Consider the following 15,786-nt stretch of genomic DNA (forward strand, 5'->3'; position numbering starts at 1 on the left):
CGGGCTTTTTGGGGGGCTACTCTCTACTTGCGGTGTGTGGGCTTCCCTTGTTTCGGAGCACAGGCTCTAGGTAGGCGTGTGAGCTTCAGGAGTTGCGGTTCCCGGGCTCTAGAGCACAGGCTCAGTAGTTGTGGTGCACTGGGCTTAGCTGCTCTGTGGCACATGGCATCTTCCTGGATCAAGGATCGAACCCATGTCTCCTTCATTGGCAGGTGGGTTCTTTACCACTGAGCCACCAGGGAAGCCCACCTCTCAGCTTTGCTATCCAGTTTTACCCACTTATAGGAGCTCCATCTTCTTTCCCTGCGTGTGGACTAGAGTAAGACTCCTCAGACACAGGAATGCACGGTGACTCAGACTTTAATGGAAGTGTTCATTTCAGTGCCACAGAGGTGCTGGCAGCTGTGAAACATGGCACGGGGGCAGCTGGAGGAAGAATGGGGAAGCTAGGGCTGGGGGAGAGGGACAGGAGACAAGTCCTCAGGCGCACAGCCCCACCTCTGGCCCAGGAGCCATCACTGAGGCCCCTTTCTGCTACCCTTCCAGTTCCAGCAGGACCCCCACTCCAGGCCATCTCAGAACCTACAGTCGCGTGAAATACAGACTCATGGCTCCCCCTCCAGTCAGGTTAGCTTTCTGGCACCGGAGTTATGGCGAAGTGATTCATTAACAAGATGAATGAAAAATAAATAAATGAATAAATAGCACAGTGGAGCCTTAGACCAGGCCTGAGCAGGCAGCCAGCCCTCCGCGGCACTCACACTCAGCACTGCCCAGTTCCTGCTTCATAAGCAGCCTGGAAACGTGGACTCAGCGCAAAGCACACACAACACACGGCCCCTCTACACACCTCGACAACCAACCTAGACACTCCACACAGACCCCAATGGGTCTTCTGTGAATCCCCTTACGATCCTCAGTCCATGGCCAGTTTTCAAGGAGAGAGAAGAGGAAGGAGGGAGAGGCGGAGAGCGCGGAACCCAGAGGGTGGGAGCGTGGAGACGGCAAGGCTAGACCAGCCAAGGCGCAGCACAGAGGGTCAGCCGAGCAGGACTGGAAAGAAGAGGATCCAGGAAGAGGACGGAGTGAGGGGGTTCCAGGTCTCCAGGCAGAGAGGGGGCTCACAGCACACTGGGGTTGCGGAAGTTATGGCCCGCAAAGCGAGCTTCATCCCCTAGTTCTTCTTCGATTCTGAGAGAGGTGAGTCAGAAAGGAAACAGTCAGCGAGGCAGAAGGACCCTGCTTCTTTTCCCAGGAGTTCCCCCGCCATATCCTCCAAGGCCCTGGCACTACCTGCTCCTGGGGCCTGGCCTGAGCAAGGGCATTCCCTGGCTTTCCATGGGCCGTCAGTCAGGCCATCTGTAAACCCATCATTCAAAACCAAATCCTTTCTGGATGTCTACTGTCCTCCAGGCCCTGGGCACTGGAGACAAAACGGTGGACAAACATAGCCTGTGACTCTCTGAGCCCCGGGTTTCCATTCCCTGGGCTCCCTTACCTCATGAGCTGGTTGTACTTAGCCAGACGCTCAGAACGGCACGGGGCGCCAGTCTTGATCTGAAATATCCCAAAAGATAGACAGCTCAGTGGCCACCCCTTCACCCCATGAAGGAGAGTACACTCCCCCGAAATTGCCATGATGCCCGCAAACACCTGGAAGGACAGCGACCTGAGCCTAGAACCCCCCAATTGCACAAAGGGCTCCCTGATGCTCACCTGGCCTGTGCACAGCCCCACCACCAGGTCAGCGATGAATGTGTCCTCAGTCTCTCCGGAGCGGTGACTCACCATGACCCCCCAGCCATTCTCCTGGGCCAGCTTGCACCTGCATTTGGTGCAGCAGCAGTGAAGCCCAGCCCACACACTCTCCCCAGCCCTGACATTGGTCAAGAAACATCTGGAGGGAAGCTGTCCGGGGTGGGGGGTAGAGAGAATCGGGGGGCATGGAGGGAGGAGAACCAGGAGAGCCGTGAAGGTGACTTGGGGCTCCCTGCCACCTTCTGCACTTGTGGGCAAGGCTGGGCTGGGGCGCTGGCAGGACACATCCTGCAGAAACAGGTTGAGTGCGGGAGGGCCCAGAGGCACTCACGCTTGGATGGCTTCAGTGACTGAACCGATCTGGTTGACCTTCAGCAGCAGACAGTTGCAGGCCTTCTCCTCCACCGCCCGCTCGATTCGCTTGGGGTTGGTCACTGTCAGGTCATCACCCACAATCTGGATCCCCACATTGGCTGTGAACTTGGACCAGGCCGCCCAATCGTCCTGGTCAAAGGGGTCCTCAATGGAGACCACTGTTGGGAGAACGGTAAGGGGGCTGTGTGTCAGGTGGGAACGCCCCACTTAGAGTCCCTGCATGGACAGATCAGATGCCCTGGCCAACTCAGCCTCCTCTCCTCTGAAATAAGCCTCCCCTGACCCATTCTTTTTATTTAATATTTTTATAATTAAATTTATTTACTTTTAATTGAAGGATAGCTCAAACAGTGAAGAATCTGCCTGCAATGCAGGAGATCCATCCCTGGGTTGGGAAGATCCCCTGGAGAAGGAAATGGCACCCACTCCAGTGTTCTTGCCTGGAGAATTCCATGGACAGAGGAGGCTGGCGGGCTGCAGTTCATGGGGTCACAAAGAGTTTGACACGACTGAAGGACTAATACACACTGCTCTACAATACTGTGCTGGTTTTTGCCAAACATCAACATGAATCAGCCATAGGTATACCTATGTCCCCTCCCTCTTGAACCTCCCTCCCACCTTCCTCCCCATCCCACCCCTTAGTATTTTATTTATATTTATTTTTTATTTATTTGGCTGTGCCGGGTCTTGGTTGGGCCCCCTGCATTGGGAGCACCTCGTCTTAGCCACTGGATCACTAGGGAAGTTCCCCTGACTCATTCTTATCTTGATTTTTTCACAAAACCTTTCAAAAAAAACAAGGGTTCAGAAACTTTCTCACAACCTTTCTTTGCATTTTCCTATTTTCTACCAGGAGCCCCTCCTCATGGCTATTTGAAACCTTTCATTCTGCAGTTTATGCCTATTTTCTCTTGCTGTGTCTCAGGAAATGGAAACCAACTGCTTCCATTCCAGGGATGAGTCACTGGGAGACCTGCGGAGGGTGGGTGCTTCAGCTCCTCCTCACCCATACAACAGTCCAGCCCCGTTCAGCATCATTTTTGTTTTCTTTTCTTTGCTGAGCGGGTGACTTGCAGGATCTTAGTTCCTGAACCAGGGGTTGAACCCGTGCCCTCGGTAGTGAAAGCTCAGAGGCCCTAACCACTGGACCACCAGGGAATTCCCCAGCATCCGGTTTTATCAACTGAACATCCTGAACTGCTCTCGTTCCCATCACCCTCTTACCACGCCTGTGCTGTGCTGTGCTTAGTTGCTCAGTAGTATCCAACTCTTTGTGACCCCATGGACTGCATCCCCCAGGTTCCTCTGTCCCTGGAATTCTCCAGGCAAGAATACTAGGGTGGGTTGCCATGTTCTCCTCCAGGGATCTTCCCAACCCAGGGATCGGACCCAGGTCTCCCACATTGCAGGCAGATTCTTTCCCAACTGAGCCACCAGGGAAGTCTTACTGTGCCCAGGTCCTTCCAAATGCACCCCATGACCCCAGCAGCTTCAGAGATCGTGACTTTAATCAGGATCCAAAGCAGATGAAACAGATTCATCATGGGTTCCTGCCCATTCACAGGACACCCAAAGCCCAGCCCCTTCAGGAGACCCCCTTCACCCCATCCCTGGTTCTCAGGCTCTTTGACATCTCTACCAGGCACCTGGGTCAGCACTCATCAGGTCCAGAATTGCCCCCAACACACCCCTGCCTGCCCCCTGCCCTCCCCTGGCCACAGCCCTTGCTCTCACCAGGATAGTCCCTGACAAAGTCCTGGTAGAGGGCCCCCAGCTGGTCCCCGGTGATGTATCGGGAAGGATCAGCAGGAGACTTGAAATCCAAGTCATATTTGCCATCACGGTAAAACTCCGAGGCGGCAACATCCATGCCAATGACGATCTTCTCTGTGTAGCCAGCCTTGTCAATGGCTTCCTTCACCAGTTCCAAGGCTGGGGATGGAATACAACAAGGTCATCAGCAGGAAGGGTGGCCAAGGAGGAATGAGAGGAAGAAAGAAATTCAGAGCAGAGGTGGAGGGCTGTTGCTGGGGAGAGTTCTGCTTATGGTTGTTTTGGGGTTATTCCCAGGACTGCGATGAGCAGGCCACCTTCTAGGAAGGCAGGGGAATGGAATTCTGTTAATAACAGTTTGTTTTCTTTTTTAGTAGCTATCATTTATTGAGGGCTAACTTTGTCACCTCATCGCTTTACACCTATGATCTAATGATGCTAAGAGGTAGATGCTGTTGTTATTTTTGTTTTACAGATAAGAAAGACAAGCACAGAGACTGTTCAGAGAGCAAGATCACCAGGAAGTAACTCTTCAAGTCAAGGTTCACATCCAGGCAATTTGGCCCCCAAAAGTTAACTCTTAGCCACTACCTGCCTGTATAGTTTCTCTTCACTCTAAGGTTTCTGCCAGGGCAGGGAAAAAATTAGGGATCCTAGAGGCCTAAGAGGTTGGGGTGGAGATGGGATAGATTTGGAGTTCGGGGTATCTCATCAAACTAGAATCCATGGTGAGAATGGATCCCATGGGTCACCTGGACCACCTCGCCAAATCCTCTAGGTCTTCTGCAGGAACTTGCAGATACTGACACATCTGGCTGGGCAGGTAAAGGTGGTCCTCTTAGGCCTGCACATGAATTTGTTAGGCCCTCTGGTACCCACTCTGAGGACTGGGAACTTGTAGCTCAAGGACCCTCATGCAGCCTTCTGGGGACCCAGTGAAGCATGTGGCCCTTCCTGATATCCCGGAATGGAGTGAGATGGAGCTGGGAGTAGGGTCTTGGTCTCACCCTCACTGTTCTCCAGGATGTTGGGGGCAAAGCCACCTTCATCCCCCACGTTGGTGGCGTCCTTGCCATACTTGTCCTTGATGACACCCTTGAGTGTGTGGTAGACCTCCGCACCAAGTCGCATGGCATCCCGGAAGCTCTCAGCCCCCACCGGGAGGATCATGAACTCCTGCATGGCCAGCTTGTTCCCAGCGTGAGAGCCACCATTGATCACGTTGAAGGCCTGGGAGCCACAGGAGGACAGAAAACATCACAGAGCTCTTCCCTCTCCACCCCCAAGAGTGTCAACCCAAGAGCCCAAACTTCCCCCAGCTTCCGGACTCAGAACCCTCCATCCCGTGGTCCCTGTCCTCTTCCTACAGCTGCCCCAACCACTCTCCTCCCATCAGTCCTCCCAAGGCTTCATGCTTCCTCCCCACCCACCCCTGGAAGAGGCACGGTGCTCACCGGCACAGGCAGGATGAGGTCTGAGTTCCCGGCCAGCTGGGCAATGTGTCGGTAGAGGGGCAGTTCCCGCTCCGCAGCCCCTGCCTTACACACGGCCAGGGACACACCCAGGATGGCATTGGCCCCAAACTTGGCTGGGAGATTATAGAGGAAGGCACTGATCAAACATGTCCCCTTCCCCTTCCAGCCCTCAATTTTTCTTTTTTAATAGCTAGCATTTATTGAAGGCTAACTATGTCACCTAAGCACTTTACACGTGTGATCTCATATACTCCCCCAAAGGAGCCATAAAGGAGACCCCCCCCCCACAATCCAGCAACACCTCATCCATCCTATTCTGTAAATAGCAGGGGGCGGAGTGTGATCAGAAAGCGCAGCGAGCTGCACTTCTTGTAAACATCCCTGAGACCACAGACTCTGCCACCAACTCTCCCCTCCTTATGCTGCAGAGTTCTCCCTTCTGTCTCATGTCACTCCCTCCCACTAGAGGAGGCTATGAGAAGGGCTAGTCCTCGGGCTCTCCTTCCTTCCTTCACTTCTCAGTCTGTTCCATGTGCGCCCCCCCCACCCCCCACACACCCACTCTCTCCCAGCCCCTGCTTACACTTGTTCTCAGTCCCATCCAAGTCCAACATCAGGTTGTCCAGCTTCTCTTGTTCTACCACAGACAGACCCTGTGAGCAGAGGCCCCATCACCAGGAGCCAGGATGGAGGCTGGACCCTGACACCTAAGACAGGCACCCCTCCCCATCCACACACAGGCTCACATCCACCAGGGTTCCCCCAGGTTCCTGTGATATCGGCCTGTCTAGATTAGGGGACTCAAGCCCCTGTGGGAGTGGGCCCCCTTCCCTCAGTAACCATAACTCCCCAGAGGTGGCCCTTTCTCCCTCTACATCTCCCTCCCCTAATCCAGGGCTCCTTCAAGGATCCATTCCCCACCCCCAGCAAAGAGCGGGCCTCACTGAGCTGATGAGGACCGGGGCAATGGTGGTGTTGATGTGGTCCACGGCCTTCAGGACACCTGGGGAGAGGCGGAGAGGTCAGGCCAGGAGTGACCAGGTAGAGGAAGGCATGCAGGAAGAGGGCTGGGGATGGGCATGAGGCCCCCAGCAGAGAGACAGGGAGCCCAGAAAAGACAAAGGGACTCACCTTTGCCCAAGTAACGCTGTTTGTCCCCATCCCTTAGTTCCAGGGCCTCGTAAATACCGGTGGAGGCTCCACTGGGCACCGCAGCCCGGAAAAGACCTGGGAGGAGAAAGCCGCGGAGAGAATGGAGAGAGAGGACAGCACAGGGACCTGGGATTCCTTCAGCCTTGCAGCTCTGCATGCCTGTGGTACATCCAGCTTGCTCCCCACACTGCTCCTTAACACACACACACACACACACACGCACACACACACGGAGGCAGATACACAAGCGGTGGCCTCCTCATCCACCCAGTTGAGGTCCCACACACACAAGGTACCAGAGAAATGCAGCTTTGCAGGCAGCACACATGGTGTGCAGGCAGCACGCATGGTGTACACACAAAGAGCACGCACACACGGTGCACACACAGAGAGCACACACACACAGCACATACACATATGGTGCACACACACAGAGCACACACCATAAACTAGCACACAGAGACTGGCTTATCTCGGCTCCCCTGGACAAGGAAGGTCTGCTCCCAGACTCTAGGCTCCTGAGCCTGGCCCAGCAGGGCACCCCACTGGGAATCCTCCCATCCCAGGCCGGTACACCCAGCCCCGGGGCTGTGGGAAGGTGCCCATTACCTTTGGCAGTGTGGAGATCCACCTCCACCGTGGGATTCCCACGGGAGTCCAGGATTTCCCGGGCCCAGATCTTCTCTATGGACATGATGGCTAGGATCTCCTTGGGTGGCAGGGAAGGAAGGAGAAAGATAAGAGGCTTAGAGGGGTGGAGCCTGAGATCAGTGGGAGGGGCCAGAGGCTGGGAGGCTGGGAGCGACAGGAAAGAGGTTACTGCAGTGGGTGGGGGGTGGGGAGGAACTGGGTGCAGTCGCCGGCGGTAGAGGGGATCCCCCCGCCTGTAGGGAGAGGAGAAGGTCAATGCAGTGAGGAAGGGGAGGTCACTGCAGTGGAGGGCGGGGTACGATCAAACGACGAGATGGGAGGACACCGCAGGGAGGAGGGGAGAGGCGCGGCAGTGGCTCCCTCGCCCCCTCAGCAGTTCGGCCGCTGGCCGGAGGGGGGCCCCCAGCTCTCCTCGGGGCGATACGGCCGCCAGGCTTGCACTTCTTTAGCGTCACGGGTCGTCTGGGCAGCGGTGTGGTGGGGGGGCTATCCTCCAGAGTCCTCATCCCACCCCAACTAACACCCCAGCCTCCGCTCCGAGGTCCCAATCTCCCTGCAAACGTGTGTCCCGCCTCTTCCCAAGAGATGTAGACGAGTCCGGGGCGAGGGTCCTCCGTCTCCCGGGTTGCCGGGGGCAGGGAGAAGGAGGGGAAACCGTGGGGAGGGGCAAAGCTGGGCTGGTCCTCCCTCGGGCCCTGGACAGACTCTCTGCTCCAACCCCCCTTCCCCGTGCGGCGGAGAGCGGCGCGGTAACCGGCGATGAGAGGGCGATGCAGGGGAGGAGGGGCCGTGGGGGTCTCGAGGAAGTCTGGGGATGCTGAGAAAGGGTGAGGGAAGACATCTCCCCGCGCACGTCTAGGGACGTGCCAGGGTAGAAACGCACAGTCCCGGGAGACCCCGAACGCTTATCTTCCACGGAACCGGAGGGGCAGAGGGACACAGGGAAGGGGGCTGCAAGGGTGGAGAAAGGCGCAGTCAGACACACGCAGGTGCGGAGAGGCCAGGCGCCGGAGTGGCGAGGGGCGACGGCCTGAAACCGAGGGGAGAGGCCGGGAAAGCAGGCGCCGGGGAGGCGCGGGTGGCGGAGCAGGTGCGCAGAGTGGCAGGGCGAGGGATGCGCGAGGCCCGGGGAGAGAGGTGGGGGCGCGGCGGCGAGGGGAGGGGGCCGGAGGGGCTTCACCTCGGGGCTGCGGACCCAGCCGGTGGCGATGGCGGCGGGGCTGGCAGTGGCGGCGGCAGCGGCGCAGAGAGAGCGGGAGTGGCGGCGACGGCTGCGGCTCCCGGGCGGCGGGCGGCGGGCGGCGGGCGGGCGGGGGGAGGCGCCGATAGGGCCGGGCGGGCGCATGTGACCCGGAGCCCCCGATGAGTCAGGAGCCGCCGGCGGAGGCGCACGCAGGAGCGCCGATGGGGGGGCCGATGGGATGGGGCGCCGATGGGATGGGGCGGGGAGGGCTAGAGGAGAGCGACGTGGGAGGGGCTGGGGACCACCCAGGACCTGGCCCCCCACCGCCCACGCGCGCTCAGACCCACACACCCAGACCCCCCTGTAAAGTAACAGTCAGCCTCACGCCAGTGATCAGCCAGGAAAGCCCAAGGAGGACTCAAGTGTCTCACAAACCGAATCAGACACCAAAGTATCCCAATGTCTCTTTATTGGAAAAGCGAACTGTTCCTCACACCCAGGCTCCTCCACAGATTCTTCACGCAGCACCCGGGGCCTATCCAGGCCTGGCTCCCTCCAGACCTGCCCCCGGGGCTGCTTGCCGCCTAGTCACCGCTGCCCAGATGCCTGTGAGGAGCCTGGGCGGCACGCTGTGATGAATTCCCAGGTCTGGGACAAGAGTGGGCATCTTCCTGTCTCCGGATGAGGGGGGGTGTAAGTGTGGGGCGCCCCCTAACTGGGGTCTTCTCAGTTTTGGGGGCCAGCGTTCCCCTGATCGCCTGGAGGAAGAAGGTAGAAGCCAAGCCTCTGGCCACCTGCATCCCCCCCCACTCCCCCCACCACACACCCCACCTCTGCCCCACTGAAGTACCAGCTGCCACCCTTCCCTGGGCTCACAGCCTCTGTCTCTTTCCACCTCCTTCTGCCCTCCTTTCCTTCTTCTGCCCCTGTCCTGTCATTTTTAGCCTTGGCTCTTTAGTACAGGATTTTCCTCTCCTGCCTTCTTCCCTAGGCCCAGTCCTCAGAGGCTGCCTCCAACCCACCCCACCAAAGCCCCTGACCCAGCCTTTCCATCAGGTGTGGTTGCCCAGCCACACCCTCATCTCTGCCTGCCACCCCATTGTCGGGGCTTACTCCTCAGGCTTTCTGATATATCACCTCTGCCTCTCTCAGCTCCTCCCAGGCCCTTCTGGTTCTTTCTCCTCCCCGTGAGACACCCAAGACTCCTAACCCAGGTCTCCCCAAGTCTTCTCCTTGCCTCTGCCTTCCCCAGCCACCTCCTCCCTACAGCAGCTCCTCAGCCGGTCTTCCTGCCTTCCCGCCCCCTTCCTTACTATCTTTGGAAGCCAAGGGAACTGCTAGGTGGATGACTGGTCCAGTTCCGACTCAGGTTCGACCTCAGCCTCCTGCTCCTGCTCCTCCTTCATCCTCTGCCGGATCTCCTCGGCCTCAGCCCGCTCCTCCTCCTCATAGAATTCCTTGTCCAGGCGCTCCAGATGAGGAATCTGCACCAGGGCCTCCTGGCGGTAGTCGTTCTCATCGGTGCATGGATTGTCCAGCAGCACCAAGGCTCTCAGCCTGGGTAGGTCCCGCAGCTTGGCGAGCTCCCCCAGGTCGGCCACCATGTTGCCCCTGCCGGTGCAGGCAGGAGGGGTTCACCAGGGAACGTAGGCGTCAGAGGCCAGCTGCCAGGCCTGGGGCCTCACGTGGCGGAATCTCCTATGGTTCCTCTAGAAACATGGCCTCCATGGACTGGCTGGATTTGCTGCAGACAGAGGTGCTGGGCAACCCTGCTCCAGTCTGTTCTGCCCTGGGGAACCCTCAGTGCCACGGTCTATTCTGTAATGTGTCGTGTGTCTCCTTCTGGAACAGCAAACCTAGGTCTCAACCCTGTCTTGTAGCTGGGGACGAGGGAGGAATCTCCCTCGTTAGACACATCTTCCCTTGTTAGACGGAAGGATAGGCTTCCATCTAACCAGAGAGGTTAGACGGTGGGACCAGAGCCAGCAGAGAAGAAACTGGGCTCTAAGCTCATGGAGACGGTGCTGTCTGGGTGCTCCCACAGGAAGGAGCCCAAAGAATAAGCTTCCCCCCAAAGCGCCTCATTGTACTGTGCATGCATGCATGCTCAGTTGCTTCAGCTATTCACCCCTCAGTGGTCCACCATCCCTGTTTCAGCTACAGACATTTTCATGATCACCCTGAGGGGTAGGTCCTAACCTCAGCTTCATTTTGTAGGAAACTCAAGTGTGTGTTAGTCACTCAGTTGTGTCCAACTCTTGGTGACCCCATGAACTGTAGCCCACCAGTCTCCTCTATCCATGGGATTTCCCAGGCAAGAATACTGGAGTGGATTGCTGTGCCCTTCTCCAGGGGATCTTCCTGACCCAGGTATCGAACCTGTGCAGATTCTTTACCATTGAGCCACTGGGGAAGCCCCCATTGTATGGTACTCTGTGTTTATGTTCATGCTCTTGGCTCACAGCTTTGTGAAATCAGGCTTAAATGTTTCAGCCTTATCTCAAGGGAGGGGCTGAACCACGCACAGTGTTTCTCGTGGGGAGTGTAACATGCACTGTGTGCTGGACTGTCCTTGTTTTCAGGTCTCTGGCCCCAGAGGCTCCTCCCAGTCACTGAGACAAACCCTCCCTCCTACACTTACTTCTAAACACCCCTGGTTAATAGCCACTGAGGACGGTCCATTATCCCTATCTATACCATTAACTGCAGAAGGAAATGGCAACCCACTTCAGTATTCTTGTCTGGGAAATCCCATGGACAGAGGAGCCTGGCAAACTATAGTCCATGGGGTCTCAGCTAAACCAACTTAGCATGCATACCATTGACAGGCAAACAATACGCCCTCCACTGTACCAAGATGGCACAGGTGGCACAGACCAGGGTGGCAGAGCTAATTGTAGGAGTCAGGGCAGAACTCTGGGCTTCAAGTTACAACCACCACTCCTTACTCGGAGACTCTTTCCACTGCTGTCCTCAAAGAGGATCTGGCCTTGGTGACTAAGCAGGCAATTTCCTTACATCTTTGCAGGAGCTGCTGCAGTAAAGTCTCACCTGATCCTCAGTGCCTTTCCATCTAGAGATTTTCTTCTAATGACTCCCCTTGCCTCAAATCTGAGCACACCTTGTGTTTGAAATCAGTATGGGGCCATCCCTTACAGGGGACACTCAGGAGAAGAGAGGCTGGAAATCGGAAGGGGAATTGGGGCTCAGGAGATGGAGAAGAGCAGTGGAAACTTATATGGGATGGAGCTACACTGTGAGTACCTTGAGAACAGGAACCATCTCTGATTCCTTCAGATGGTTCCCAGCACAGCACAAGGCCTGGCCCATAGCACATTCTCAGTATGTGAGTGGAATGAATAGGATTCAGGAGTCTCGGGCTACAAAGGTTCCAGTGCTGCATGCACTTAAGACTGATGCAGAAGACAGTCAGGAAAGGACGGATGAGGACAGAGGATGAGGGGAGAATCTGTGAGTGGGCTGGAACTGGGGGACTTGGACCAGAGAAGAACACAAGGTCCAAGGTGGCTCCAGGGGTAGGGGCGAGGTGGGCCTGGAGGGATGCCTACCTTAGGTTGAGGTACTGCAATGATTTCATTTCCTTGGAGAAACCACTCAGAGTCTCAATCTGGTTGTCTCGAAGATGCAAGGTAGTGAGATTGCTTAGGTTCTCCAAGCCTTCCACCTTCTTCAACATGTTCTGGGCCTAGACCCAGGATACAGTAGATAGATTGGGAAAGGGGGGCAGGGGGAAAAGGAAGAGAAATCAGAAAGAGATGTGGCAGGGCTTCCCTGGTAGCTCAGTGGTAAAGAATCTGCCTGCCAGTGCAGGAGACATAGATCAGAGAAGACCCCACATGCTGCAGAGCAATGAAGCCCACCTGCCACAGCTACTGAGTCTGTGCTCTAGAGCCTGGGAACCACAACGACTGAGCCCAGGCACCCTAGAGCCTGTGCTCCACAAGAGAAGCCACCACACTGAGAAGCCCTTGCACCACAACTAGGCAACTGGAGTAAAGCAATGAAGACCCAGCACAGCCAATAATGAATTGTGTGTGTGTGTGTGTGCGCGTGTGTGCATGCCAGTCACTCAGTTGTGTCTAACTCTTTGAGACCCCCTGGACTGTAGCCCACCTGGCTCTTCTGTCCATGGGGATTCTCCAGGCAAGAATACTAGAGTGGATTGCCATGCCCTTCTCCAGGGGATCTTCCCCATCCAGGGATCAAACCCAGGCTTCCCACATTGCAGGCAGATTCTTTACTTAGATTTGCAAAACAGCAAATCTAAGAGGTAGAGAGGGTGAGAAAGGGGAGTGGAGATGAGTAGAGATCCATGTAGATAGCAAAGAATCCAGGAAAAGCTTTCAACCAAGAGAAAGGTTAGCAGTAAACCCTACTATCCAGCCCACCACAGCCACCTCTGATGAAGGAGATGCTTCAACCCACCCCCACTACCCCCCAGCCCAAGAGCCTCACTGCTCCACCAAGAAGACATGGCTTCAGCAGCATTTTGGAATGAAGAAGCTCAAGGGCTTAAAAGACTAGACACAGGACCTTCCCTGGTGGTCCAGTGGTTAAGACTCCCAGCGCAGGAAACACGGGTTCGAGCCCAGTTTGGGGAACTAAGAGCCACATGCCATGTGGCCCAGCCAAAAAAAAAAAAATTAAAAGACTAGACACCTAAGTGGCCGCCTTAGCCTGATGTCTGTACCTCAGTTATGCACATGGTGTCCCAACCTATATCAAAGCAAACTGTCTCTATGTCATGCACACGCTGTGTATTGTTAGCCCTGTTAATTGGTGAACACCTTGTCTATTTGGATTTTGCATCCTCACAGCAAACGCTTGGTGTCTGGAAATAATGTCAGTTATCATAAGGATGAAGTTAGTAGGTGAGTCCACTAGAAGCCAGGCTTCCCTGGTGACTCAGTGGTAAAGACTCCACCTGCAGTGCAGAAGAGGATTTGATCCCTGGGTCGGGAAGGAGGATATATCCCCTAGAGGAGGATATGGCAACCCACTCCAGTATTCTCACCTGGAAAATCTTATGGACAGAGGAGCCTGGCCAACTCCTCTGTCCATAGCATTGCAAGTCAGACACGACTTGGCAACTAAACCACCTACAAGAAGCTGGTATCCTGGCCCCCCAGGACAGTGCCCCTTTTCCAGAACCCACCACCCTGTGACCCAGGGCGCTACCAGGAAGAGGTTCTTCAGCTTAGGGAGGTTGATTCCCTGGGTGCTATTCAGCTGGTTCCCCCGAAGCTCCAGCGTGTGCAGGCTGATCAGTTTTTGGGGATCCAAACCTGTCACCATGTGGATGCGGTTCCCTGAGGAGAAGGAGGGTGTGAAGGGTTCAGAGGGCCACCCTGAGTGTTCAGCAATAGAGCCCCTGCATCACCTTCTCTAATGCCAGGTGGATACGAGGAGGGCCAGCTCCAGATGTAACACCCACAGGGCCTTGGGGCGATGGTCTGGTGGTCCAAGGGCCCAAGGGATGTGCCCACCTAAGTCTTTGAGGCATGAATGAGGGGTGCCCCACAATCCATACAGCTAACTCCCTCTCTTCCTTCAAGTCTTCGCTTAGGTGTCAACTTCCCAATGACATTTGTCCTAGCCAACCTGTTTGAAATCGCCACCTCCCCCCACCCATATCCTTTACCCTGATCTATTTTTTCCATTGTACTTTTCTCCTTTTATTTTTTTGTTCTTTTTTAGCGCTTATCTCCTTTTAACATACTTTATAAAAATTTACTTCTTTATTGTGATCGTTGGGACTTCCCTGGTGGTTCAGTGGTTAAGACGCCACACTTCCACTCAGGGGCACTGGTTCGATCCCTACTTGGGGAACTATGATCCTGAATGCTGCATGGCACCGGCCAAAAAATAAATAAAATTAACTATTGTGATCATCGATGATTGCCTGCCTTTCCCGACTAGAACGTATGCTATGCAAGAATAGAGAATTTCTTTGTTTTGTTCACTCCTACATCTCCAGCACATAGAACTGTCATCGTGAACCACCACGGGTGTCTGAACGAGGGAGTGAATAATGTAGGTTGCTATGTCGCACAGCCAAGGGCCATGCTGCCCACTGCTATTGGCCCCAGGCGAGGAAGGAATTGTGCGAGGCCCATCCTAAGGCCCCACCTTTGAGATCCAGGCTGGCCAGACGAGGATGAGAGATGCCCTCCATGTCGGTGATCTGGTTGTAGGCAAAGCTGGCGATCTGCAGGTAGGGCAGTTCGTTCAGCCCGGCACTCCGAAGCTGGTTGCCATCGGCCTTGAGCCAGAGCAGGTGGGTGAGGTAATTGAGTGGGGACAAATCTGTCAAGTGGTTTTCAGAAACATCCACGTATCGCAGATGGATGTAGGAACGCAAGAGGTGGATGTCTGTCAGATCCCTAGGAGGTGGTAGAGGCCAGGTCAGGGTTAAGAATCCAGAAGGGCTGTCAGAGGTGCTAAAGCAGAGGGCAGCGTGAAGATAGCTTAGAGTGGAGAGAAGAGCGACTAACAGATGGGCGAGTCGGGGAGGGGAAGCAGAAGGTGGGTGGGCTCTCAACTCTGAAGGACATGCGAGAGAGTCCAGCTGGAATCTCCACCCCACCCTATCCCCTTACGGCCTCCAATGCCGCAGGCCAGCTCTGATGCAGGGGGTCACAGCGTCCTGAGAAGTAGACTCTATCCTTCCCTCTTAACTGGCCCAGGATGACAGAGATCCAAACTCAGCCAAAACACCCATGATGGAGGGTGAGAAAGGAGACTAGGCCCCACAACCTCGGCCCGCTTCTGGTCCCCCATAAACACACCTGTCTTTAATCTCCAGCTTGACGTAAGCATGAGCCAGTCCATTACCCGTCTTGCAGAGCAGAGAAAGCCCTTCCTTCATCATGTCCTCTGTGAGGGGTGTGGATATCCACTGCAGGAGGAAGCGGACTCAGGCTTGCCTTTCCAGCCCAAACCCAGCCCTTAAGCCCAGACCCCTCCGTTTCCAAGTTCTCACATCCTCGGACTCCTCTCCCTCCTTCCTGTAGTCCTCCCACTCCTCTGTCTCCTTCTCATCATCTTCCCTTTCCAGATCATCCTGGTCTGGCTCGAAGTCTTCCAGGTCATCTTCATCTGACATTTGTCTTCCCTGCTGAAGGCTCTGGAGTCAGATCAGGCTGGGTCCTCGCCCTGAGAGAGATGATCTCAGTGTTAGCCAATGCTTCCTTCCTCACCTCCATTAATGGGTACCCCTTCCATCACCCTATCACCACCCTCCCAGATCTCCTCCCAGCCATGCTTCTTTCCTCATCCCTGTGAACATCGCATTTTGACTCCCAACCTCCATTTCATACTTCCCACCAAGGATCCCTTCCCCTTGGATGCTTTCGGAGACCCCCACGACCTTTTCTGCCCCTCTCAGTGGCTCCA

The 15,786-nt window shown here is 55.6% G+C and overlaps 2 protein-coding genes across 2 annotated transcripts; both read right to left on the minus strand.

Moving 5' to 3' along the window:
- Nucleotides 1–377: 377 nt before the first annotated feature.
- On the minus strand, nt 378–7,234 carry ENO2 (enolase 2). The gene is made up of 11 exons (XM_052640269.1): nt 7,146–7,234; nt 6,516–6,611; nt 6,329–6,387; nt 5,968–6,037; nt 5,364–5,497; nt 4,917–5,139; nt 3,871–4,068; nt 2,090–2,291; nt 1,717–1,825; nt 1,499–1,557; nt 378–1,191 (listed from the first exon to the last, which is right to left on the minus strand). Exons 1-11 carry the CDS (start codon nt 7,228–7,230, stop codon nt 1,122–1,124), a joined length of 1,305 nt encoding a protein of 434 aa, XP_052496229.1. The 5' UTR covers nt 7,231–7,234; the 3' UTR covers nt 378–1,121.
- A 2,473-nt stretch (nt 7,235–9,707) lies between these two features.
- On the minus strand, nt 9,708–15,496 carry LRRC23 (leucine rich repeat containing 23). The gene is made up of 6 exons (XM_052641310.1): nt 15,374–15,496; nt 15,180–15,289; nt 14,521–14,774; nt 13,570–13,700; nt 11,940–12,076; nt 9,708–9,981 (listed from the first exon to the last, which is right to left on the minus strand). The coding sequence occupies exons 1-6, from the start codon at nt 15,494–15,496 to the stop codon at nt 9,708–9,710; spliced, it is 1,029 nt and encodes a 342-aa protein (XP_052497270.1).
- Between the last annotated feature and the right edge of the window lie 290 nt (nt 15,497–15,786).

This window comes from Budorcas taxicolor, chromosome 5 (assembly GCF_023091745.1).
Source record: "Budorcas taxicolor isolate Tak-1 chromosome 5, Takin1.1, whole genome shotgun sequence".
NCBI lineage: Eukaryota > Metazoa > Chordata > Mammalia > Artiodactyla > Bovidae > Budorcas > Budorcas taxicolor.